The 23,398-nt window shown below is 34.7% G+C and overlaps 1 protein-coding gene across 5 annotated transcripts in view; it reads left to right on the top strand.

The window, feature by feature from the left end:
- Window positions 1-435: 435 nt before the first annotated feature.
- Window positions 436-23,398, top strand: part of EED (embryonic ectoderm development) — a 29,903-nt gene continuing 6,940 nt past the window's right edge. The window contains exons 1-10 of one of the 5 annotated variants that reach the window (XM_026518271.4): window positions 634-1,247; window positions 6,069-6,221; window positions 8,414-8,506; window positions 11,556-11,621; window positions 12,687-12,812; window positions 13,540-13,621; window positions 15,798-15,889; window positions 17,876-18,009; window positions 19,861-19,966; window positions 21,085-21,159. In XM_026518271.4, coding sequence (XP_026374056.1) covers window positions 1,134-1,247; window positions 6,069-6,221; window positions 8,414-8,506; window positions 11,556-11,621; window positions 12,687-12,812; window positions 13,540-13,621; window positions 15,798-15,889; window positions 17,876-18,009; window positions 19,861-19,966; window positions 21,085-21,159 — 1,041 coding nt within the window. In that variant the 5' untranslated portion in view covers window positions 634-1,133. Of the gene's footprint in view, window positions 1,248-6,068; window positions 6,222-8,413; window positions 8,507-11,555; window positions 11,622-12,686; window positions 12,813-13,539; window positions 13,622-15,797; window positions 15,890-17,875; window positions 18,010-19,860; window positions 19,967-21,084; window positions 21,160-23,398 lie in introns of all 5 variants that reach the window. The other 4 variants (XM_026518272.4, XM_026518269.4, XM_048217317.2 and 1 more) reach the window with 4 other exon arrangements.

The raw sequence follows: 23,398 nt of genomic DNA, 5'->3' as shown, positions 1-23,398 counted from the left end.
AAATTCTGTCCGTTGTTTAAGTTTCACAGTCTTAGACATAGCTGGAGATAACCACTGACTTTTAGGCCTTGGCTTTGTTCAGGGCCTTGACAATTTTTTAACAGTTAAAAAGAGCACTTAAGGCCGTAACTCGGAGTCTAGAATCCTAACTGCAGGATATTCCTAACTTAAACGATACTCAATATTGGCGCAATTGGGTGAGAATAACCATTGACTGAAATAAATATTCAGCAGATTAAATATTCATCACGAATTCAGAACGTCCAGACACTAGGACTTGGTCGTGCTTTGAAATCCATCCCGGGCTACGGAAACCCGGTGGAAGACTACCTGGTTCAGCAAACAGGCTTTCGAAGAGGAGGGGCCCGAGGAGGCGGGTCTGGACAACCCAGCGCGAGAATACGCCCCAGCGCATGCGCACGTCTTAGCTGGTAACTTCCATTTCCTAGATAGGGGAGGCAAGTGAGAGGCACTCTACAGTGTTCGAATTCCTATTCACAACGAAACACTAGATCTTCAACAGTTCCATTATTAATGTGAGAGTGTTGTCCTCCGAGTTCAAGATTAAGGACACTTGGCATACGCCACTAAAGCAAGAGGTGACTTCTCGTATCTTCCCCCATTCCCTGGAACATCGGTGGTCTAGTCCATTCCACAGACTTTCGAGTCCTTGCAGCGGGTCGGGGATCGAAGGATTGGGCCGATTGCGGCTGAAACGTCTTTGGAAGGAGGAAGGGGGTGAGGGAGCATCAATTTGAGTTCCGCCTCTTCTTTATCGAGACAGCAGTGGGGAAAGGGACGTACGAAATACTGCTCTTGATAGCTAACGTATCTCACCTCTCCGTGCAAACTGCCGGGAGGGCGGCGGGAAAAGGGCAAGACGGGAGCAGGGAAAGGGAAAGAGCCAGGAAGCTGCGCGGGAGGGCGCGCACGCGCGCCCCTTTTTCAGCAGTGTGGCGGGGTCGCACGCACGCCCGCCTCGGCGGCTGGGCGCGGTTTGCGACAGTGGGGGGAGCGGTGGAGGTGGCGGCGGCAGCGGCAACTTTGCGGCAGGCTCCGGCCGGGCTTGCTTGACGGCGGTGTGGCGGAGGCCCCGCCCTAGGCGGCAGGAACCTGGAGGGAGGCGGAGGAATATGTCCGAGAGGGAAGTGTCGACAGCGCCGGCGGGAACAGACATGCCTGCGGCCAAGAAGCAAAAGCTGAGCAGCGACGAGAACAGCAACCCGGACCTCTCTGGAGACGAGAATGTGAGTGCAGCCCAGAGCAGTGCGGACGGGACTCTGGAATGAAAGTTTTAAATTCTTTTTAAACTCAGCGTGGGGGCGGGCGGGCTGCTGTGGGGGGAGGGAGAGGTGTCACCCTCAGGAAAACGCGGGCGTGAAGGAGAAAATCGAACTTGTCTCTATGGGGATTTTGAGCAGGGGCCGAGAGCAAGCAGAAACTTGGAGAAGGAGAGTGGTTTAAGAGAGAGCGTGGTGGGCGGAGGGTCGGAAGGGGTCTGCTCTGAGATCCTTTTGCGTGGTTGGGGAGTGTTTGGGCCTTTGGGAGATTTTGGGAGAGTGCGGATCTGAGATTCCAGTAGTTTAAAAGGCAAGTTAGAGGTTTCTCTGAGAAAGTTGGAAGGAGGAGCCAGCGTGAGTTAGCGACTCTCAAGAAGGAATTTAGGGATCGTGTCACTCTTCGACACTTACAGATTGTCCAAGATGGGAAGAGTAGTTAGATCTTCGACTTAAGGGGTTCGGGTGACTCTTCTAAGGTGGTATTTTTATGTCTGCTCCTGTCCTGTGGGTGGAGATGGGATGTGCCTGACAGTGGCTTTTCTTCCGGAGGAGCAGAATTGAAGAGGGTCTTATGAGTCGGAGGGGGAAACCACCTTTGATGTAATAAGAAGAGTCGGTTACTATTTTTAAAGTTTTTACTGAAGTAAAGGGGATGACCTGGAAGATTTTAGGCAACAATGGTAAAGACAGATGTCGTTAGGTGTGGGCGGTGCCTTCACAAATGTAAGGTATTTTGGAATCAGATTTTTTTTATTTTTAAAACTCTGAAATGGATCTCGGTAATCATCTAATGTCTAGGTAAGTCGCCAGTAATAACTGAAGTGACATTAATTTTCAGTTTTAAGCTTATATCCAATAAGAGCAGCAAAGTGTCTTGACAGTTCATTCGAATTTATCCAGATGTGAACCTCCTTTTCATAATCTATGGCAACGATATCTGAATGTATTTTTAAAATCTTTATAGTGTTGTAGGAGGGTGATGTAAGTTCTTCATTTTCTCAATTTGGCTAGTTGTAGAAATAAACACTATGTTACACACCCAGTTCCTAAATTCTACATCATTACTTCACTAACAGGCATATATATGGCATGGTGTCATGACCAAAATTTTCACTGAAGAGATGGGAAGGAATTTTAGCTAGAAGGAGGATATTTGGGGTATTGTCAGTTTGTGGGATTTGGACTTGAAATTTCTGGAAAGTTTAGGTGTTGAATGTTACTTTAAATCTTTTTCCTGTTTGTGCTTCTCAATCTTATGTATTGCTTTCTAACATTTTTGACCCTCTTCAGTCCTTGGAGCCTGTTTTATTTCTGCTTTTTAAAAAATTTTTTTCTGGTTAGATTAAGTTAGCGATTAGGAGTACAGATTGGATCCACATGTTAAGTTAAAATTCCCAATCTACTCCTTACTGGTTGCTTGACCTTGAGCAGGGTACTTGATCTAGTTTCCTTAATTTCTTGGAAATGGGGATAATGTATTTACCTCAAAGAGTATTTGTGAGGACTAAATAAGATAATACAGGTAAAGTGCTTAAAAGAGTCTCTGCCCTGGAAGTACTATACAAATTTTATTTAATTACTGTGAAGACTTTTGCTTCTGGCCCTAGCACATACTAAATAAGCAGAAATGTAATGAATATGTCAGTAATCTATTTAGACTGAGGAAAATTTCACGGGACCAAATAAATTGAAAGTCTTTTTGGTAGACCCTTAAGGAGGATATATTCTTCGCATTCTAAAGCTATTCAGAACCAAACAGTGAATGAAGCCTTTATTTGGGTTCCCTCATTTGTATAGGGACTTTAAACCTTTTTAGTGCCTCGTACACCTCAATGAATCTCGGGTAGCCTTCTCAGAGCAACATTTTTAAATGTATAAAATACAGTATATAAGGCTATAAACAAAATAATAGAATTATGAAATATGTTATAAAAATGTTTTTCAGAACAGATTTAAGATTTGTTTTAATAAAGTGCTTTAATATAAAGCATTGTTTAAGTGCAAGTTTGTGCACCCAGCATGGGGCTCAAACTCACAACCTGGAGATCAAGAGTTCCATGCTCCTCGGACTGAGTCAGCCAGGTGCCCTAAGTGCTTCTGTATTAGCACTTTAAGTAACTCTATAGATCTAGCAGGGGGTCTGGTAGTAATGATGGGCATAAGACAGTTTTTTTGGAGATCTGCAACTACTAGAATATGATATGAAAATACTTGATTTCCATGATGAGAAAGTCACAGCTACAGTAGTATTCTCATATATGTTACCTTCATTTAATAGGAGGAAGTGCTAAATTTCAGTTAAAGATGGTGAAAATTAAGTGGGTTTTTTTGTCTGGCCACTTAAGTTCTCGGGCCCTCTGAATTCCACCCACGGACCCCAGATCTAGGACATAGGTTAGAGGGAAACAGTAAGGAAAGACAGTAAAGGACTTCAGAAAAATGAGTTCAGACAAAGCTAATGGGCAGTGGGGGAACTGAATGGTGATGAGAAAGCCAAAAGCAAGTGAGGAAAGAATGTGGTGGTTGAGTTGGGAGTTAAGGTAATCCGAGCAATTACTACTGTGAATGTGAATCAAAGAATTGAAAGGACATGTAAGTTTTTTGCATATGGATATGCCATTTTATTGAATTTTTAAAGGTCTTATGACTTGCGGGGTATTTATCTTCTTGAAGAGTATTAATGGTTTCCTAGTAGAGGGCTGAATCTGGAGACTTATACTTTGCTTAAGTAAATTACCTATGGCGAGATAAAGGGACAAATTACTTACTCTCCGTTTCCTCGTTGGGCAAATGAAGATGGTAGTGCCATATCATCATTCTATACCTTGAGAAGGGGCCAAGGTGGAAGTCAGCCTATACACAGATACTCAGCAAAGGTTTGATTTTAATTTAAAGGTAAAATTAAAGCATTGTGACTATATTGCATTTCCATTCGATTCCTTCATAATTTTCCTTTGGAGGAGATGGGTAAGTTAAGTGGTCAGAGTTAAAAAAAAAAAAACCAAAACAGTGTTTTGTGTGTTTTCTTGATTAACAGTTTGAATTTTGGGACAGTGTAAAGCAGCTGGTGAATAAATGTCAGTTTTATTATTTTACTTCTCTAATGTTAAAGGACAGTTTTCAGAAAAAGGTAAGTGAAACGTTAAATTTTTATTTCACACTCATATGAGGAAACGGAGCAAGTGTGAGTCCAACAATATACATTTATACATTAAAGGAATGTGGAGGTGAAATTGCAGATGGAGACAAAAGTTTTTTCCAGAGGAGGACATTTTGAGCCTCTACCTTTAGAGACAGAATTTACACAACTATCAGTTACTCACGTATAAAATGAGTTGTAAGGTTGTTCAAAGGCATTGAAGAGGACTGGAATCTGATAAGGTGGAAAGGTGTGCTATAGTTAATGCATAGTTTTTCACTGAAATATGGTTATTTTCTACACTAGATGTTAACTGTGTGAAACTGTGAAGAGGGAGAGAAATAGATATAAACCATGATTTAAGCCTAGGAACTGAACTTTTAGAATTTTACATTTTCTGTCTAATTATATTTACATTAAATTACAATTCAGATATTAAGCACCTATCTATCCAGTTTTTTCATCCTAATCGATATATTCCAGAATGATTAGTGTATTGTATTAAAAGGCAGGAAACATTTGAAATTTTGCAAATCACCCCCCAAGAACAGCTGTATAATACCATACTGTTTTTAGGTGAATTTGTGTGAATTTTTTTATATGCTTTCTGACACTCCAGTTAATTTTTAACTTTCTATAAATAAAAAACTAGGAAGCAGTGATTTAGAAATAGCCCCTAAGGCAGTGTTTCCTATATGTGTTCTAATAGATAATAACAGGCATTTCATGAAAAAAGCCTCCTCTGGAATGAATTTAGAAACTATTGCCCTAAGGCAATAGGTTTAAATAAATCTCTTTATTCCAAAGAATACACTGGAATATGTAATCAAAGGAGGTAGTTAAATCTTAGATTAGAGGGCCATGATTGGAAATAGGGTATAAATTAAGTGAATTTTCATGGTTTCCTGCAGTCATTTCTACATTTGGAAGGATTTTACTTTAATTATAGAGAGTTTCTGGAATTTTATATAAGTATCATTATTACAAGAGCTGTGAGGCCAATGTCACTTGGAAATAGCACAGAATATTTAGGATTTTTTAAAAATTCTAAATGGTTTGTGTGCTAATTAAGCAGAATTTGAATGATAACAGGATTTTCAGAAACTACATCTAAAATAAGAGGCACCAGCACTCCATCATCTTCAGAGGCCCATTGATGGCTCTACTCCAAACTGAGCCGCAGTCAAGAATTAATTATGAAGACATGTAGTTCAGTCAGATTTAGGAGTCACAGCTTTGGTTTGAATCCCAGCAACCCTAAGTTGCAGGAGACCACTTAAGCTCTCTAAACAACACTTCCTTATCTAACAGTACCTTCTGTGAAGAGCTATAAAGATGAAATGAGCCAGTGTATTATGGTGGTTGGCATAGACCAGTGCTTTGTTATTAAAGACAATATTATTCTTAACCATTATTCTCATTAGCTTTTTTGATTATATTATTGCTGAAATATCAAAAATCCATAAATCCTAACATGTAGCTGGTTTGCTTTTTATCTTTATTTGGAGACAGGAATTTATTTTTCCATTTCTTGCAGTATTTATTAATTATTACTTTAAGGTCAATCAGCAGCTACCCAGTACAAAGTCATTTGCTGCTACATACAGTATTGCTGTTTTATGTAATTTTTCCTAATTTACTGCTTACAGGATGATGCTGTCAGTATAGAAAGTGGTACAAACACTGAACGCCCTGATACACCTACAAATACACCAAATGCTCCTGGAAGGAAAAGTTGGGGGAAGGGAAAGTGGAAGTCAAAGAAATGCAAATATTCTTTCAAGTGTGTAAATAGTCTCAAGGTATGTGCGGAAAGACAGATCCTGTGGGCTGAATGCCAGTCTTCAGAAGTATTTCTCAGTGGTAAACATTTTATGCTCAGATACTTTGTCAAGTTTAAAATACTTTAAAATTAGAGTACTTTGAAGGTTGTTTGTAGCATAGACTGCATAGTTATTACAGTCCATTTCTGTTTAGCTTTTATTATTTTGTTTTAATTTAAATGGGTAATACCTGGTACTACATACTGGGTTTTATTATTTGTATTCAGAAAAAAGATGTGAGATATGTTATTCTTCATATTTTGATAAAACTTTAAAGACAAAGCCACTTCCTGATACCTCTTTATATAAAGAACTGAATGTGATCCATTAACTTTCAGTCAGCATAGATTGAAACAGATACCTTTGTGCAGTTTTTAAATATTTATTCTTATCATTTGTGTTACTTGAAATTGTTTTCAAAGGAAAAGGTGTACGTTAACATTTTCTTAATACTCGGTATTTGGGGAAAACAAGGTTTTGGAATTAATTAAATTATTGCTTCTTCAGTAGCATTTTTATTTGTGAAGAGGATTAGTGATATTTATTTAAAATATTTTCCTTTATATATTATTCATTTTCTGTTTTTTTTAATTTGGGAGTATTTTTCTTATACTGAGCAAAAATACACATTACATTATCTTATACATATGTAAGTTAGAATCTTTTCTAAGTATCTGAATATACTTTTAGGTAAAGTGAATACTTTAGAAATACTTCAGAAAGCGTTTGAAGCTTTGTCTATGTGGAAATTATTTTCCTGTCTGTATAGCAAAATAAATTGCTCAGTGTGTCAAATTATATTCTTTTTAAAGGAGGGAAATTAATCTTAGTATGTTAAAAAAAAACACAAAGTGTCCATTATAGTTTTGTGTTAATATTTAGTTATTTTACCTATTTTTAGATAGTATATTTGGGAGGTGTTGGTTTTAACTGTTTAAATAACTTGATGAAATATTTCAAAAGCCTAAAGCTATGACTTTTCAAAGGATAAAAAATGAAAGTTGTTACACTTTAAAAGCGAATATGAAAGTTAATGTTCATTGCCAGGAGATTGCCAGTAAAATTCTAAGGCTGAAAAATAACTTTGTGAATAAAAGTGAATACTCTAGACCCTTGAACAACTTGAGGGTGCTGCCACCCCCACTCCTGTGCAGATGAAAATCCAAGTTTAACCCCCAGAACCTAACTACTAACCTCCTGTTGATCAGAAGTCAGTAACATACCTTACCAATAACATAAATTTGATTAACACATGTTGTGTGTTGTATGTATTATATACTGCATTCTTAGATTAAAGTAAGGTAGAGAAAAGAAAATGTTAAGAAAATATTTTTGCAGGGGTGCCTGGGTGGCTCAAACAGTTAAGCATCTGCCCCTTAGCTCAGGTTGTGATCCCAGGGCCTTCTCACAGGGAGCCTGGTTCTCCCTCTCCCTCTCCCTACCACTCTGCCTGCTTTTGCTCTGTCAAGTAAATAAAATATTTTTTAAAAAAAAAGAAAGAAAAGAAAAAATATACGTTTACACTACTGTACCCAAAAAAATCTGTTTGATTGGACCTGTTGTTCCAACCTGTTGTTCAACGGTCAACCATACTTGTTTTTTATGCACCTCCTTATAGCTTCCTGGTAACTGAAGTTACAGTCCTTTGCCTCCCCTGGTCCCCACTGCTCAGGTATTTTTGTTCATTATAAAACTTCTTGGGTTTGTTTTTTGGTTTGTTTTTTTTTTTTTAGAACCCAAATTCAAGATTATTTGAAGTTGTTTCTGGAGGAATAATAGAAAGTGGTAATTTGGAAAGAGTGTGATATGCATCACTTCACAAGGGAAAAATTAAACCTAATAAAGTTTAGGGAGTGTTAGAGGAGCTCTATTAAGTCTTGGTGTATTTGTTCATTTCTTCTTTGAGAAACATAAGTTATATCCATATGTCCCAAGAGATTAATTGTATGTATAACAATCCAGTTTAATTTTGATTCAGAAGAATATGATTGGGTTTAAGAAAATAGAAGGCAAATATCAAAGTGTTTTCATAGATGAGTGCTTGTTACCTGACCTCTGACTTGAATAGCGGCCTACATTTTGGAAAAAAAAGTTGTAAGGGGAAATGGTCAGTTCACCATTCTTTTGTTTATAAATTATAGTAATTTTTGTATTTTATGATTATTTTATAGGAAGATCATAATCAGCCGTTGTTTGGAGTACAATTTAACTGGCACAGTAAAGAAGGAGATCCATTAGTGTTTGCAACTGTAGGAAGCAACAGAGTGAGTGTTCAGGGGTCTTTTTGGCATTCGGGTTGATTATTAGACTCTGGTGTTACTATAATATTGAAATTTACTGATTTTGAAGTACATCTGGCATAGCTGGTTTAACAGTACTCCTTATGTAGTATTCTAGAAATTGTCACGAAACTAAGGTGGTTAGAACCTAGTGTTTACTACTGAAAATACATCTTTATTTCATATATTATTCTCAGTTGTTCATGAAACAGGTTTCTGTTTATATTCATCCTTACTAATATTTTGTTTTGCATTACTGAAAGAATTGATTCCTGTTTTTGGAAGCAGTTCTGATAGTTGTATATCATTCAAATTAGGATATAAAGTCTGTAGATTCTTAAAAATAGTAAACTAACATAGTGGCTGTCTGTAAATGCAAAGCATAAATCCAGGGGTTTTATATTTTAGTTATTGAAAGTATTTTAACTATTTGCAATAAACATCTGTTAGATTTGTTTTTATTTAAGGAAACCAAAAATATCTTGAACTGAGAGAAGTGGCACATTTTAACATAAACTATTATTTAACTTTTTGGTTAAACCAGGGGCTGAACTGGTGGACTGCGAAGACTTATTTATTATTCTATTCACTTTTTTTTTAAGATTTTATTTTTATTTATTCGACAGAGATAGAGACAGCCAGCGAGAGAGGGAACACAAGCAGGGGGAGTGGGAGAGGAAGAAGCAGGCTCATAGCAGAGGAGGCTGATGTGGGGCTTGATCCCATAACGCTGGGATCACGCCCTGAGCCGAAGGCAGACGCTTAACCGCTGTGCCACCCAGGCGCCCCTATTCTATTCACTTCTAAATAAATGGAGAACAGAATGAGTCCTTACTGCTTTCCAGGGAGTCTCTGGAATTAGTTATTAAATTGAAATCACCTCAGGGAAAAATTGTCCTCTTGAGTTTACATTAACTAACATTGTGGTTATCCATTAATACTGTACTAGGAGGGGCGCCTGGGTAGCGCAGTCGTTAAGCGTCTGCCTTCGGCTCAGGGCGTGATCCCGGAGTTCCGGGATCGAGTCCCACATCGGGCTCCTCGGCTGGGAGCCTGCTTCTTCCTCTCCCACTCCCCTGCTGTGTTCCCTCTCTCGCTGGTTGTCTCTCTGTCACATAAATAAATAAAATCTTAAAAAAAAAATACTGTACTACGAGTTATGAGGAATAACGTAGTAATTTATTGTTGTATTTGGAAAAAAAGACACAGAGGAGATAGACTAATTAGATACAGGTTGACAACAAATACAAGTCACTTCCTCTGCCTTTAGCACAAGAGGTGAAGAGGAGTGAATCTGAAAGATGGTACATACGTTGTTACTTTGAGTAAAATAAAATTTCATGCTTCTTTAGTAGTCGTACTAAGTTTCTTCAGCAATGTAAGAATGTGATTTTAATGCACACTGTTTCTGTTTCCTGTATTTGTTTTTCGTTTCTCAGTGTTGGTATTCTGTTCTCAAAGTTAACTTGGTAACAAGGGAGTTGTCAACTCAGTATTTTTCAAATGTCAGCATATTTCCAAGCTTTTTTCCTACAAGTTTGAGAATCATAACAAAACACATGCATCCATTCTGGGCTGGATCCTTTCTATTCCTGTTTCCTAAGAAGTAAAATTTGGCTTTAGGTAATTTCCTGTAAAACTTCCTTTAAGGAAGGTTTCATTACATTAAAGGCTCTGGTGCTTTTACTAGGTCATTGAAATTCTGAAAATTTGAAACTTGGCTACTGCAGTTGGTAACATGGAATAACAGCTTTTTTTCGGTGTTCAGCCAAATGTTGCTTGTGACATATAGCCTGCTTATAGCTGTCTGGTTCTTGAATTCTTCGGAAAAAAAAAAAATTCATGGGGAAAGTGGTACAGGTTCAAGAAAAGATTAGGTTATTTTTCTTAGTTGGGAACATAGTGCATTAATTAATTTGAATCGATTTTTAAAACATCACTATAAACCTAAGATTATACTTAACTAACTTGGCCATGATAGTATCCGAATTAGTTACAATTTGTGCTTCAGTGTGCTTATTTAATTGTTAAGGCATTCTAACAAAAAGTATCCGCCATTACATAGTTTATCGAATTACAAAAAGTTCTGGTGTTTGGACTTTTTTTCTTCTTAAGAAAAAAAAATTATCGGGGCACCTTGGTGGCACAGCGGTTAAGCGTCTGCCTTCGGCTCAGGGCGTGATCCCGGCGTTATGGGATCGAGCCCCACATCAGGCTCTTCCACTATGAGCCTGCTTCTTCCTCTCCCACTCCCCCTGCTTGTGTTCCCTCTCTCGCTGGCTGTCTCTATCTCTGTCAAATAAATAAATAAAATCTTTAAAAGAAAAAAAAATTATCTTCTAGGACATAACCTAGTTTATCAGTCATATAAGGAATATTTGTAAAACTATTAATGTAGAGATTTTATTAATTTAATAGGCAGTGATAATTTATACGATCTTTATGGAGTTTTTTATATAATTAGAATTAAGTTATTGCTAACATGACTAAGCTATAAGAAAAATGGAAAAATAAATTTATTAAAGTTTAATTGTATATAGCGTATATATTAACTTTAGAATATATGGCAAATAAAAAAGACGGCCATACATTAGAAAGTTAATATTTAATGAGCTATGTCCATGAGAAAAAAATTATTTAGGCAAATGATAGGCTTTCCTATATGTAATTAATATGTAAATATTCTTAAACTACCCAAAGACTTTAAGAACTTAATTAAAAAATGATAAACCGCAACTTTACTTTGAGGTATTCAGCTGTATTCACTTGGAAGAGTTGGTGCAATTACATGAATGAGATCTAAATTTAGAACAGTGAAAATAGAAGCCATTATTATTACTATAATATTTAATATACTCAGGAAATTATGTACTACATTAGGCTTTATAATGCTTTGTTAAATTCAAAGAAGCTATTTTTAAATAGTTTCTGTAGTATCTTTAAGACACGTTTGTGACTAAGATATGTTTCAGAGGTGAAGAGAATGTGGTTTTTGTGTTTGAGATGAAATTTACTATATTTTTGTTTTTATTAGGTTACCTTATATGAATGTCACTCACAAGGAGAAATCCGGTTGTTGCAATCTTATGTGGATGCTGATGTATCCTTTCTTGGGTTTTTAATGTCTCTGGCTAAAGAAATTTACTTTTCAATAAGTTATACCAAAGCTTTTCTAAATTAATTAGTTCCCTTAAGTCATACTGCCCTTTAACCAGTGCTGTTCCTTTACTATCACAAGAGATTCCTAGTTTATCTAATTTTCCTGATCCCTAGAAATGCATTGTAAAGTGGATATGAGAGAGTGGGGAGAGGTGGCTAGAGATGAGCATTGGAAATCCAGTAATAGAAATGATAGCAAAGAGTAGCTAAAACCTCCTGTTTCTTTGACCTTGCTTAGAATTTTATCACTTAAGGGTAGTTAATATTAATGAATTGGCGTTGATCAGCGGCTGTGACTGGCAGTCATACCAAGTATTGGGACAACAAAGCCTATAGGGAAAAAGTAAATACATGCAGTTTGTTTAGGAAATAAAATATTGCAAAACTTGCGTACATAAAGAAAAAGAAAAGTTTAAAAAGCGAAAAGGTTAGGCAAAGGTTGGTGATAACAGTGTCTTTCAGATCATTTAAAAAACCTAGCAAACAGGAAAAGGCAAAGGTATATTCAGTCTTCAGTAGTTTATATGGAAAGAAGTGACCTGTAGCCATATCCGGAAAGTCTCACAGGAAAAGGTGGAAAACTAATAGTTAACACTATTCAAACTGAATTAGAAATGCATAGTCAGACGTATTGGGATAAAACAAGAGTCAGCAATTTATAGCTAATGGGGCTAGTTACCTGTTTTGGTAAATAAAGTTTTACTGGGACACAACTATACCCATTCATTTACATATTGTCTATGGTTGCTTTCAAATGACAGTTGAGTATTTATGCAAGCATCTAAACAGTAGTCAAATTGAGTGGAAGGACTGGTTTTGTTTGACTATTTGGTGTAGATTGTAGATCTAAAATGTCCGTTGTTTAAATATGGTAGTATAAGGAGAAATGAGAACTTCTGTGTCAAGTACTTGAGTATTTCTTTAGAGGTTTCCATGTACTATACTATAATCATTGACATGTTTACTTTTCAAAAACAAATTATATTTCTTAACTGGCATTTCTTAGGCTGATGAAAACTTTTACACTTGTGCGTGGACATATGATAGCAATACAAGCCATCCTTTGCTGGCTGTGGCTGGATCTAGAGGCATAATTAGGATAATTAATCCCATAACAATGCAGTGCATAAAGGTGGGTTTTTGGTTAAATTGTAGATCTGCCCTTTTTTGAATACACACTTGTGAAAACTTGCTTGTGACATGTAGCCTGCTTATAGGCTTTTTAATTTAATTTAGATTTAGAATCAATATCTGTACAGTTTCTAATTTTAATTTAATTTAGAATCAATATCTGTACAGTTTCTAATTTGATTTGTATTTTACTGTTTGCTTGCTTTAGACAAGTCTTTTGAGACCTTTGTCTCATTTGATAATACAAATTAAGGAATAAGCGGGAAGTTCTTATTTGCGATTTTTAAAAAAAAGAATAATTTCCCTCCTGCTTTGTCTTATTCTGAGATGCTTTAAATGAACTATAGGGAAGAGTGAGTACTTTTTCCAAACATCCTAATTAGGGATATAAAGTCAAGGACTTGTAAAGAACTGAAAGATGAAGCCTGGAAATTTGAACTAAGAAGTTTTACGAATCACTTTAATCAGAAGATTTTAACCCTGGGGCACATTAGAATTACCTGGGGATCTTTTAAATCCTTGCCTGGGTCTCAGCTAATCCAGTCAAATCAAAATACCAGCAGAGAGGACTTGAGCATCTCTTTCCTTTGATTTTGTCGGATGATTTTAATATGCAGCCAGGATTGGAAACCACTACTTTAGGTGAAACTATTTTGCCATTCGTTTAAGTTTAATGAAAGAATTTATTGATTTTAATATGAAAGTTGAATGTTATAAATTTATTGTAGCATTATGTTGGCCATGGAAATGCTATCAATGAGCTGAAATTCCACCCAAGAGATCCAAATCTTCTCCTGTCAGTAAGTAAAGGTAAGAGAAGCAAATGTTTCTTTAGTCTTGTCTATTTGAAAATGATTTTTTAAGGGACAAAGAATTCTAAGATATTAAAAAAAAAAAAGGCCAAAGTTAAAAAGAATTTATAAGGTACGTTTTTAGTAGAAAAATCTCAGACTGCAGCAGCATCCCCAGACCAAGAATTAGGTAAAAGGACCATGAAATAGACTGTTAACATCAGACATAAATAAAATAATTGATACTGAAGATAAGTATGTATTACCTTTATTCACAATAGTGTATTATGATTGTTCATCCTCAGTTGAGTTATTTTATTAAGCTTTATTAATTTTAAGGTAAGTTGCCAAAGTTAATGACACTTTTAAGAATTTTAAAAATAGTTTTGCAGATCTCCTTATCACTGACCAGTCAGGTAATAAGAAGTAATGCGTCTGAAAATCTGTATTGCTTTTTCATATACATAAAGTTTTTATTTTATAAAGGATTCCCTAGTAGAATTCCTTAAAATGCTAAGTTCTCCAGCATAAGCTCTTTGAAATATTTCCCATACGTATAAAGAAAGCCTTGCCTTGCTCTTTATGCTTATATTGGCATTATAAGTTTATTCAGGGTTCAGACAAGCGTCTTAATCATTTCTGAGCTCTCTGAAATCAGCTGTGTTGTTGTTTCTACATGCTGTTCTTGATTGTTCTCTTTTTACTTCTACGTTATTATTCTAGTCAAGTTTATTCTTCGTAAAGGCTTGTCAAACCTATAACCTTCCCCCACAACTGGCTCATACTAAAAGATATCCTCAAATCAAAACTCTTCCATGAAAATGCTTCAGTGTGATTTTTCTTTACCTACCAAGGCATAAGTTTGGAAATCAACACCTTTGTAAAGATAACTTTTTCTCTTTTCTTGATAATAGTAGCTGGGCCCAGGTATTTCTTTACAGATGATACAGGTCATAATGCTACACTCTTTCTCAATAACACAACTCTCTAACCCTGTTCTTCCCTCTTTGTGTCAGTAAGCGCAAAGATAACCTACAGAATACAAGAAAATATTTTGAAAATTATGTATCTAATAAGGGATTTGTACCAAGAGCTCTTACAATTCAACAATAAAGACAGCCCTTTAAAAAATGGGCGAAGATTTTGAATAGATTTTCTAAAGAATATACACAGATGTCCAGTGAGCACATGAAAAGGTGCTTGGTATCATTTATCATTAGGGAAATCCAAATCAAAAACACAATGAGACCACTTCATACCTACTAGAATGACTGTAATAAAAAAAGTAACCTGGGTTGATTAGGATTTAGAGAAGTTTGAGCCCCCACATACATTGCTGGTGGGAAAGTAAAATGGACACATTAAAAAACAGTCCAGCAGTTCCTCAAAAAGTTAAAACATAGAAATAGCGCTCCCGTGTGTGTCTATGTAGTCAAGAGAAGTGAAAACAGATGTCCACATAAAAACTTGTACACAATTGGAATCGAGAAATTTTTATAACAATGTTGATTTCCACTAATGAACACAATTTATTACTGCCTTCTGGTGTATGAAATATGTTAATACTCATGTACAATATGGGCATTGTTATATTTCAGGCTATACATTTTTATATTAATGTTGCTGTATATTTTTGTTGCTAATGTTTAGTGGAAAATGAAATTGTTCAAATTACAGTTACATTTCTAAGAGGTCTGTAATACTATAAAAGTAAGTTGTAATGTATGTAGTTTTTAATCCTATTTTTGGGTTACTTTAGAAATTTTGTAGTCCCCTTCAATTTGTAAATGTGGATTCTGTGGAGGAAAAAATTTTAGTATCTTGTTCTTTGACATAGATAAGTTTCACGTGAAACTTATTTATGTCAAATCTCTTAAGTATTTGTTATCTCAGGAGCATAACTCCATCAAATTAAGATATTATTCAAAGGAAATTATTTGAGGCAAATAAGCTAAACATATTTTAAGACCACATAAATACTTCTTTTTGATCTGGAAAGTTTGAGCTCATAGTTAAGTCTATATATTGATGTAAATATTTTAAGTTGCTATATAATGTAGATTCCATTCTTAGTCCTCACTATGTATTACTTAAATCCAAACTTTGTAGTTTTTACTTCTTTAAAGAGGTTTTGAGAATCCAGAGTAAGTGAATGATAAAATCCATTTTAATTTTTTTTTTAATGTCTTTACTAGATCATGCATTACGATTGTGGAATATCCAAACAGACACACTGGTGGCAATATTTGGAGGCGTAGAAGGGCACAGAGATGAAGTGCTAAGTGCAGTAAGTTGAAAGCTGCAGGGCAGTGACCTTCAGGTGTAGAGAGCTCTGAATAATCCCCATGGAACTCTTATAGGAAAGCATATGGTTTGTTTCATATAGCCTGCCAGGCATTCATTTTATTTACTTGTGACATAACAAGGTCTTTACCTTACAGATGAAGGAATAAAGCAAGTAAGGCTCTTTGTGCTTTATATGTACTCTTGCACTTTATACCAGCACCTAGATCCTCCTGAAAGAATACCATGAACTTGTTCAGTGAGAAGTCACCAAGGCAACTTCTGTTTTGCTGTTTCTCAGTTATAAAAGAAAAAAGGTTAATAAGCTAGTGAGTAATTGAGATCAACTTTCATCTTTTATTTGAAGTTGAAATATAAGATCCATTTTTAGGAAGTGTTTTATTGTGCTTAAACTAAGTTTTAGATAACTCTTCAATGTCATGGTGTTACCTTTATTTTTATGTATTATAATCTATTGATCCATTTTAATGATATAATGTTAGTATTTTTAGTCAGCTAGTATTTTCACATTTTTACATTATTTTAGCTTTACATATGTTCCATTTATAGCTTATCTAGTGGTTTTACAACTCTTCGGTATTTTATTAAACTATGTAAAGGGGCACCATGTTTTGAAGCAGGTAGCATTTTATTTGGAAGTACTAAATATTTCTGTAGTTGGAGTTTGTATGCTTTTGTGAGAAACATACCTACCTTCAGCTGCCTTGTCACCTTGGATTTTCTAAAAGTTGTAGCAGCATTCTCCCATCTGGTTTTATGTGTCCATGACTACCATCCTTCAAGAATTATAAATTAGAGCTGTTGACTCTAAGGGTGTCTTATTGCTGTTGACAGTGAGGTGATTAGAAGTAGCAGCAACCAGACTTCTCAACACCAAACCTAAAGCCCTTAGGCTCTTGTAAAAACAGTGTTCATGATCAATTCAAAGGTTGGATGAACACAGAAATAGCCAGATTAATAAGGAAAATATTCTCCTCCTTAAATAGAAGTCTCCACTGTTTTCTTCCCTTTTTTTTTTTTTTTAAGATTTTATGTATTTGACAGAGCACAAGCCTGGGATCCTGACCGGAGCTGAAGGCAGATGCTTAGCTGACTGAGCCTCCCTGGCGCCACTAAGATTTTATTTTTACGTAATCTCTGCACCCAATGTGGAGATTTAAGAGTTGCATGCCCTTTTGACTGAGCCAGCCAGGCCCTCTTCTACTGTTACTTCCTAAAATGAGAGTAGGACACAGTCTTTATCTCTTTTCTGTAATATAGGAGTAGTTCACTGATAGCAGGATTGATATGAATCATGGGTTAAACCATGTGCTAAGTTAAATAGCATCTTGGTGCCTCATTGTCTTATCTATGAAATAAGGTAGAATAAGTTGTTATAGATGATCAGTTAGATGTCTTCAAAATTAGTAGATAGGAAATGAAAAAGTTAAAATATGTTATTTCCCCTTTTTTTAGACCTTTTTTCTTTTTAAAAGTGAACTTAAAACCAATATAACAAGTATTTTGACTTAGATACACAGATAAAGTAAAATTTTAAATTGTTCAGGGACCCACTGTATAGTTTATAGCTGTCGATTTCATTGTTTAATCAGGGTTGGACAAAGAAAACTAATAAACTTGGGTCTTTGTGTCATAGAATAATTGTTTTACTTCATTCAGTTTACCTTCAAAATCAAGAAAGGAAATACTTAAAGATAATTGAATAGATAAAACTAAATTCAGACAGTTTACTTTCTTTACATATTATATAAGCTCATATACTGTGACAAACTGACAAATCAGTTAAAACTAAATCTTGAAAAAAAATAAGTCTTGAAAGCAGTAACAACTGATTTATGGACTATGTAGATAAACTCAGTGTTTGTGTGTGACTTGAAATAGAATTTTCATTATGCTTTACATCAGATGGAAATTGGATAGTCTAATTTGGTCAGTTTTGTATATTTAAGCTTTTCTGTTTTACATACAGGATTATGATCTTTTGGGTGAAAAAATAATGTCCTGTGGTATGGATCACTCTCTTAAGCTTTGGAGGATTAATTCAAAGAGAATGATGAATGCAATTAAGGAATCTTATGATTATAACCCAAATAAAACTAACAGGTAACAATTGTGCTATTTAAAACAGTTTCTTTTTTCATGCTTTTGGATAAATGCATTTTACTTTTTCCAAAATTTTTACAGAATCCCCCAACATTGAGTTTAGAAGCCCTTCTTTTAATAACTTTTAGGTACCAATTTACATAACCATAAGATTTTTTAAATAGAAGCTCTTTATTTTTAGCCTAATGTTTGTGGCTCGTTTTTCAAAATCCCCTTTAAATTGTGTTTTCATCTTAATTTAGTAGCATGTTTCACTTATTTTTATTTAGGTATGCTTATGCTTGGCTATTTACAGTAAAACAATTTTAAGCTGTTTAAACTTGCTGTGGAATAGAGTAAAGGACCCTTCAGAATAATATTACTTGTATTATTTGTCAACACTTTAAATTCAAAGTCAAGGCTTTGACTTTTTTTAAATGGGTTTCTTGGCTTTATTTCATGATAATGTAATGCTTTCCTTTAAATGATGATCCCTTTTTTAGATGGAGACAGTTCAGAAGCAGGAGCCTTGCTTTATGGGACTGACTGAGTGGGAACTTTGCAGTTTTCTTAAAAAAAAAAAAAAAAATATATATATATATATATATATATAAAGAATTTTATTTTTTAAGTAATCTCTACACCCAACGTGGGGCTCAAACTTAAAACCCCAAGATTAGGAATTGCATGTTCCACCAACTAAGCCAGCCAGATACCCCTCTTAATATATTTTTGAACTGCTTCAATTCTTAATTCAATAACTGTCTTTTCAGAATCTCATCAGGCTATTAACACTTTCATTGTAACTATGGTATGTCTGTGTATATTAACTTTGTTTGTACTTCTGTTTTAACAAAAAGCATTTATTTCCTGGTCATCAAACCAGACTATTAATAGATTATCAGTTAAATTTATAACCATCAACAAATAATTCAATACACTAACATATTTGGCTAAAAAGCAATTAGTATAATTATAGCAGAATTAAGAATTTGTATCAGATAATTAATAACATTTTAATGTTTTAATAAAGAAAAGCTCCCAGAATTTGAACTGGAAGAAATGTTTGAGATGATTCTGCCAACATCTTTTTACATATGAGAGAAAAGTAAAGAGAGGACATGTGAGTTGCTCAAGACACAACTAATTCATGGCATCCTATCATTTTTCTACAGTTACTTCAGTATAAAACTGAATCACTAGATTAGAAATGTTAGGTATATTTGTAAGTAACTATAGAATTGGCAGCAGCTTCTCTGCTTGGTGGTCTTCTCACAAACATCTTTAAAGAAAAATAGCACTGTTTCACTTGCCTAAGTACAGGAAAAGTCTTAATAAATGCCAAATTCCTGTCAGATACCATTTTCAGAAATTGTTGCTCAAGGCAGAACTCTCATTTAACCTTATCTTTAGCGGCCTTTGGAATGATGTGTCATTGTTCCTAGAAAAGTGACTGTCTTTTGAAATAATCTAGATTATGTTGACTTTCACAGACTGTAAATTCTTAAATTTAAAGGATTGAGTAGATAGTTTAATGTTTTCTATGAGAATTTCTAGTGCTGTAATCAGATGACTTTGCTTATCATTGGTTAGGATAGCCAGAACTGAAGTGACTAATTTTGGTCTACATAGTAAGATAAGAAGCTATAATTTTTATAATGAAATTTCATAAGATAAAATTGAATTGAGAGCCAATAATGCAAAAAAATATAGAAACAAATATATGAAGTGAGACTTTAGGTCTCAGTAAACAGATAAGAAGGTATGCAGTTTTCTAGGAACACAGAATTAATAGTCATATAAATCTGAAAGTGAAAATTAGTGTGATTCTACTGTCCTTTTTTCTTTTAACTCTTGACATTTCCATTTCAGGCCATTTATTTCTCAGAAAATTCACTTTCCTGATTTTTCCACCAGAGACATACATAGGAATTATGTCGACTGTGTGCGATGGTTAGGTGATTTGATACTTTCCAAGGTATGCTAACTGCTGTTAAGCTGTACTTCTGTTGTGTTTGTGTGAGGGAGCACAGTTTTTTTATACAGTTTGGTAAATTGGATGGCAGATGGGAAATTCCTTTTTTTTCCCCCTTAAAGTTTCATAGATTTGGAAACTTGTTTTAGGCATATGACATTCTGATGAATTATTATAACTTGTACTGCAGTAACAGGAAAAATTGTTAACTTGTAAGATGATATTCTTCTCTGATATCTGATGTTATAAAATAACCAATATCTAAAGCCAGTAAGTGAGTTTTTTTGTTATGTTTGTGTACATTTCAGTAAATTTGTTTTTACAAAAACAGACAGCTGGAGTTGGCTATGGCTGCAGTTTGCCAACCCCTGCTTTCTAACGTGTTGATGTATATATACATATTTTCTGATAATTTAGAGTAGTTGTTGGTGATGTTATCTGAATATTTAGGATTGTCATATTTGGAAAAATTGCTCTCCAGTTTCTTTTGTTGATGTGGATTTCGGGGCATTTCATATTTTCTTGGGCAGAGCCTGACTTATTTTTTTTCTTGGCTTTACAGGTGTAGTTTTACCTTTTTTTTTTAAACTTTTGATCTTGAAATAATTAGATTCTCAGTAAATTTCAAAGTACAGAGAGGTCCCATATTGCCCTTCACCCAGTTTCTCCTACATAACATCCCACATAACTGTAATACAATATCAGATTTAGGAAATTGACATTGTACAATGTGTGCGTATAGTTCTATGTTGTCATTTTATCACATGTGAATTTTGTCATTTCAAGAATGTTACAGTATGGGACATTTTAATATTGGTTTTTTCCACTCAGTATAATGCCATCCAAGTTGTTGTGTGTATCAGTAGTTTTCCTTTTTTACTGCTGAGTAGTATTCCATGGTATGGATGTACCATAGTTTATTTAACTATTCATCTATTGTAGGACATTTTGGTCCTTTTGCAGTTTGGGGCTATTACAAATAAAGCTGCTAATGAACAGTCGTGTACAGGTTTTTGTGTGGACTTAAGTTTTCATTTCTCTGGGATAAATGCCTAGAATGGCAATTGCTGGGTCATGGTTAAGTTCGTTTAGTTTTAAGAAACTGCCAAACTATTTTCCAGAGTGGCCGTGCCATTTTACATTCCCACCAGCAATGTATGAAAGATCCAGTGTCTCCGAATCTTCGCCGGCATTTGGTATTGTCACTATTTTTTATTTTAGCTGTTCTGATAGGTGTGTAGTGATATCTCATCGTGGTCTTAATTTGCATTTCCCTGATGGCTAGTGATGAACTTCTTTTTCATATGCTTATTTACCATCCATATATCCTTTTCGATGATGTCTCTTCATATCTTTTGCTCATTTTCTAATTAGATTGGTTTTGTGTTTTTTTATTGTTGAGTTTTGAGAGTTCTTAATATATTCTAAATACGAATCCTATATCAGATGTGTAGATTGCAAATATTTTCTTCCGGTCTGTAGCTTGTCTTTTCATCCTTTCTTAACAGGGTCTTTTGCAGAGCAAATGTTTTTAATTTTGATGAATTTCAATTTATTAATTTTTGTTTGAAAAAATTTTACGGATTGTGCTTTTGATGTTACATTTAAAAACTCTTCACGCTCTGGATCCTAAAGGTTTTTCCTATGATTTCTTCTAGAAGTTTTATAGTGTTACGTTTTATTAAATGTATGATCTATTTTGAGTTAATTTTTGTATGAGGTTTAAGTAGTAGTTCATTTTTTTTGCCTACAGATATCCAATGATTCAGCGCCATTTGTTGTAAAGACTATTCTTTCTCCTTTGAATTGCTTTTGCATTTTGGTCAAAAATTGTTTGGCCTGCTTGTGTGAGGCTGTTTCTGGTTTTTCTGTTCTGTTGCCTTTACCACTACTATATCTATATATACACAGTCATGATTACTGTAGTTCTGTAATAAGTCTTGGAATTGGTTAAATGTTTTCTTCCACTTTATTATTCTTTTTTGAAATTGTTTTAGCTATTTTGATTCCTTTGCCTTTCCATTTAAATTCCAGAATAATCTTGTCTACATTTTGTAAAACATCTTGCTGGGGTTTTTTTGGGCAGGGAAGAGTTTTGTATTTTGTTAAACCTGTGTTATCAGTTTGATGGGGGACTTAATTAATGTCTTTGCTCTGCTCTCCAATTCATGAACATAATATGTGTCTCCATTTATTTAGGTCTTTGAATTTTATTATCAGCATTTTGTAGCTTTTAGCATACAAGTCCTGTACATGCTTTGTTAGATTTATACCTAAGTACTTCTCTTTGTTGAGTGATTATAAATGGTATTTCTTATTTCTATGTGTTTATTGCTAGTATACAGGAATACAGTTGATTTTTTGTATTGACCTTGAATCCTGTGGTTTTTTTGTCTAGTACTTGGGAGTGTTTACATAGACCATCATGTCATCTGCGTATAGGGACAGTTTTATATCTTCCTTTCTGACCTTGCCTTATTGCACTGGCAGACTTCCAGTTCTGCATTGAATAGCATTGTTAAGATCAGACATTCCTGACTTGTTTCTCATATTAAAAGGGAAAGAATTCTTTCACAATTATGTATATTAGCTGTATGTTTTTTGTAGATATTGTCTATCAGTTGAGAACTGTCCCCCTTACTCACTTTTTGAGAATTTTATCATGAATGGGTGTTGAATTTTGTCAGATGCCTTTTCTGTATCAGTTGATATGATCATGTGGCTTTTTCTTCCTTAGCCTATTAATGGAGTGTATTTACTTTTTTTAAATAGATTTGGTCCTGTATCCCTGGAATAAGTTTATTTGTTCATAGTGTGTAATTTTTTATATATGTTGCTAATAGCTGATGTTTCGTTAAAGGTTTGTTTATATTCATGAGGCTATGATATTAGTCTGAATTTTTTTGTAATGTGTTTGTCTCCTTTTGGTATTGATAATACTGGCTTCATAAAATGAATTGGCAAGTTTTCCCTCCTATTTTCTAGAAGAAATTATATGGAAATTCCTCGTAAATGGTTGTTAGAATTTTCTGGTTAAATCTGGCCTAGAAATTTTTGAGAGAGTTTTAGAGATACAGATTCCATTTCCTTAATAGTTAAAAGAGCTGTTCAAATTAACTGTTTTATATTGCATGAGTTATGGTAGTTTGTGTTGTATGAGGAATTGATCCATTCCATCTTAAGATAAAACGGAGTTGCTTATGATATTCTTGTTTTCCTTTGACAACTGCAAGGTCTCTACTGATATCCCTGTTTCATTCCTGAAATGGTAATTTATGTCTTCTCTTTTTTTGTAAGTCTTGGTAGGGGCTTCTCAAGTTTTTGTCTCTTCATCTTTTTGTTTGCTGTGGGTGTATTTTGCTCTTTTACTAGTTTCTTAAAGTGTGGGAGCTCAGATTATTGAGTTGAGACTTTTCTAAGCTAAGTATTAGATGC

The sequence above is a fragment of the Ursus arctos genome, unplaced genomic scaffold, assembly GCF_023065955.2.
Source record: "Ursus arctos isolate Adak ecotype North America unplaced genomic scaffold, UrsArc2.0 scaffold_22, whole genome shotgun sequence".
NCBI classification, from domain to species: domain Eukaryota; kingdom Metazoa; phylum Chordata; class Mammalia; order Carnivora; family Ursidae; genus Ursus; species Ursus arctos.
This window is presented reverse-complemented; position numbering and strand designations above follow the sequence as displayed.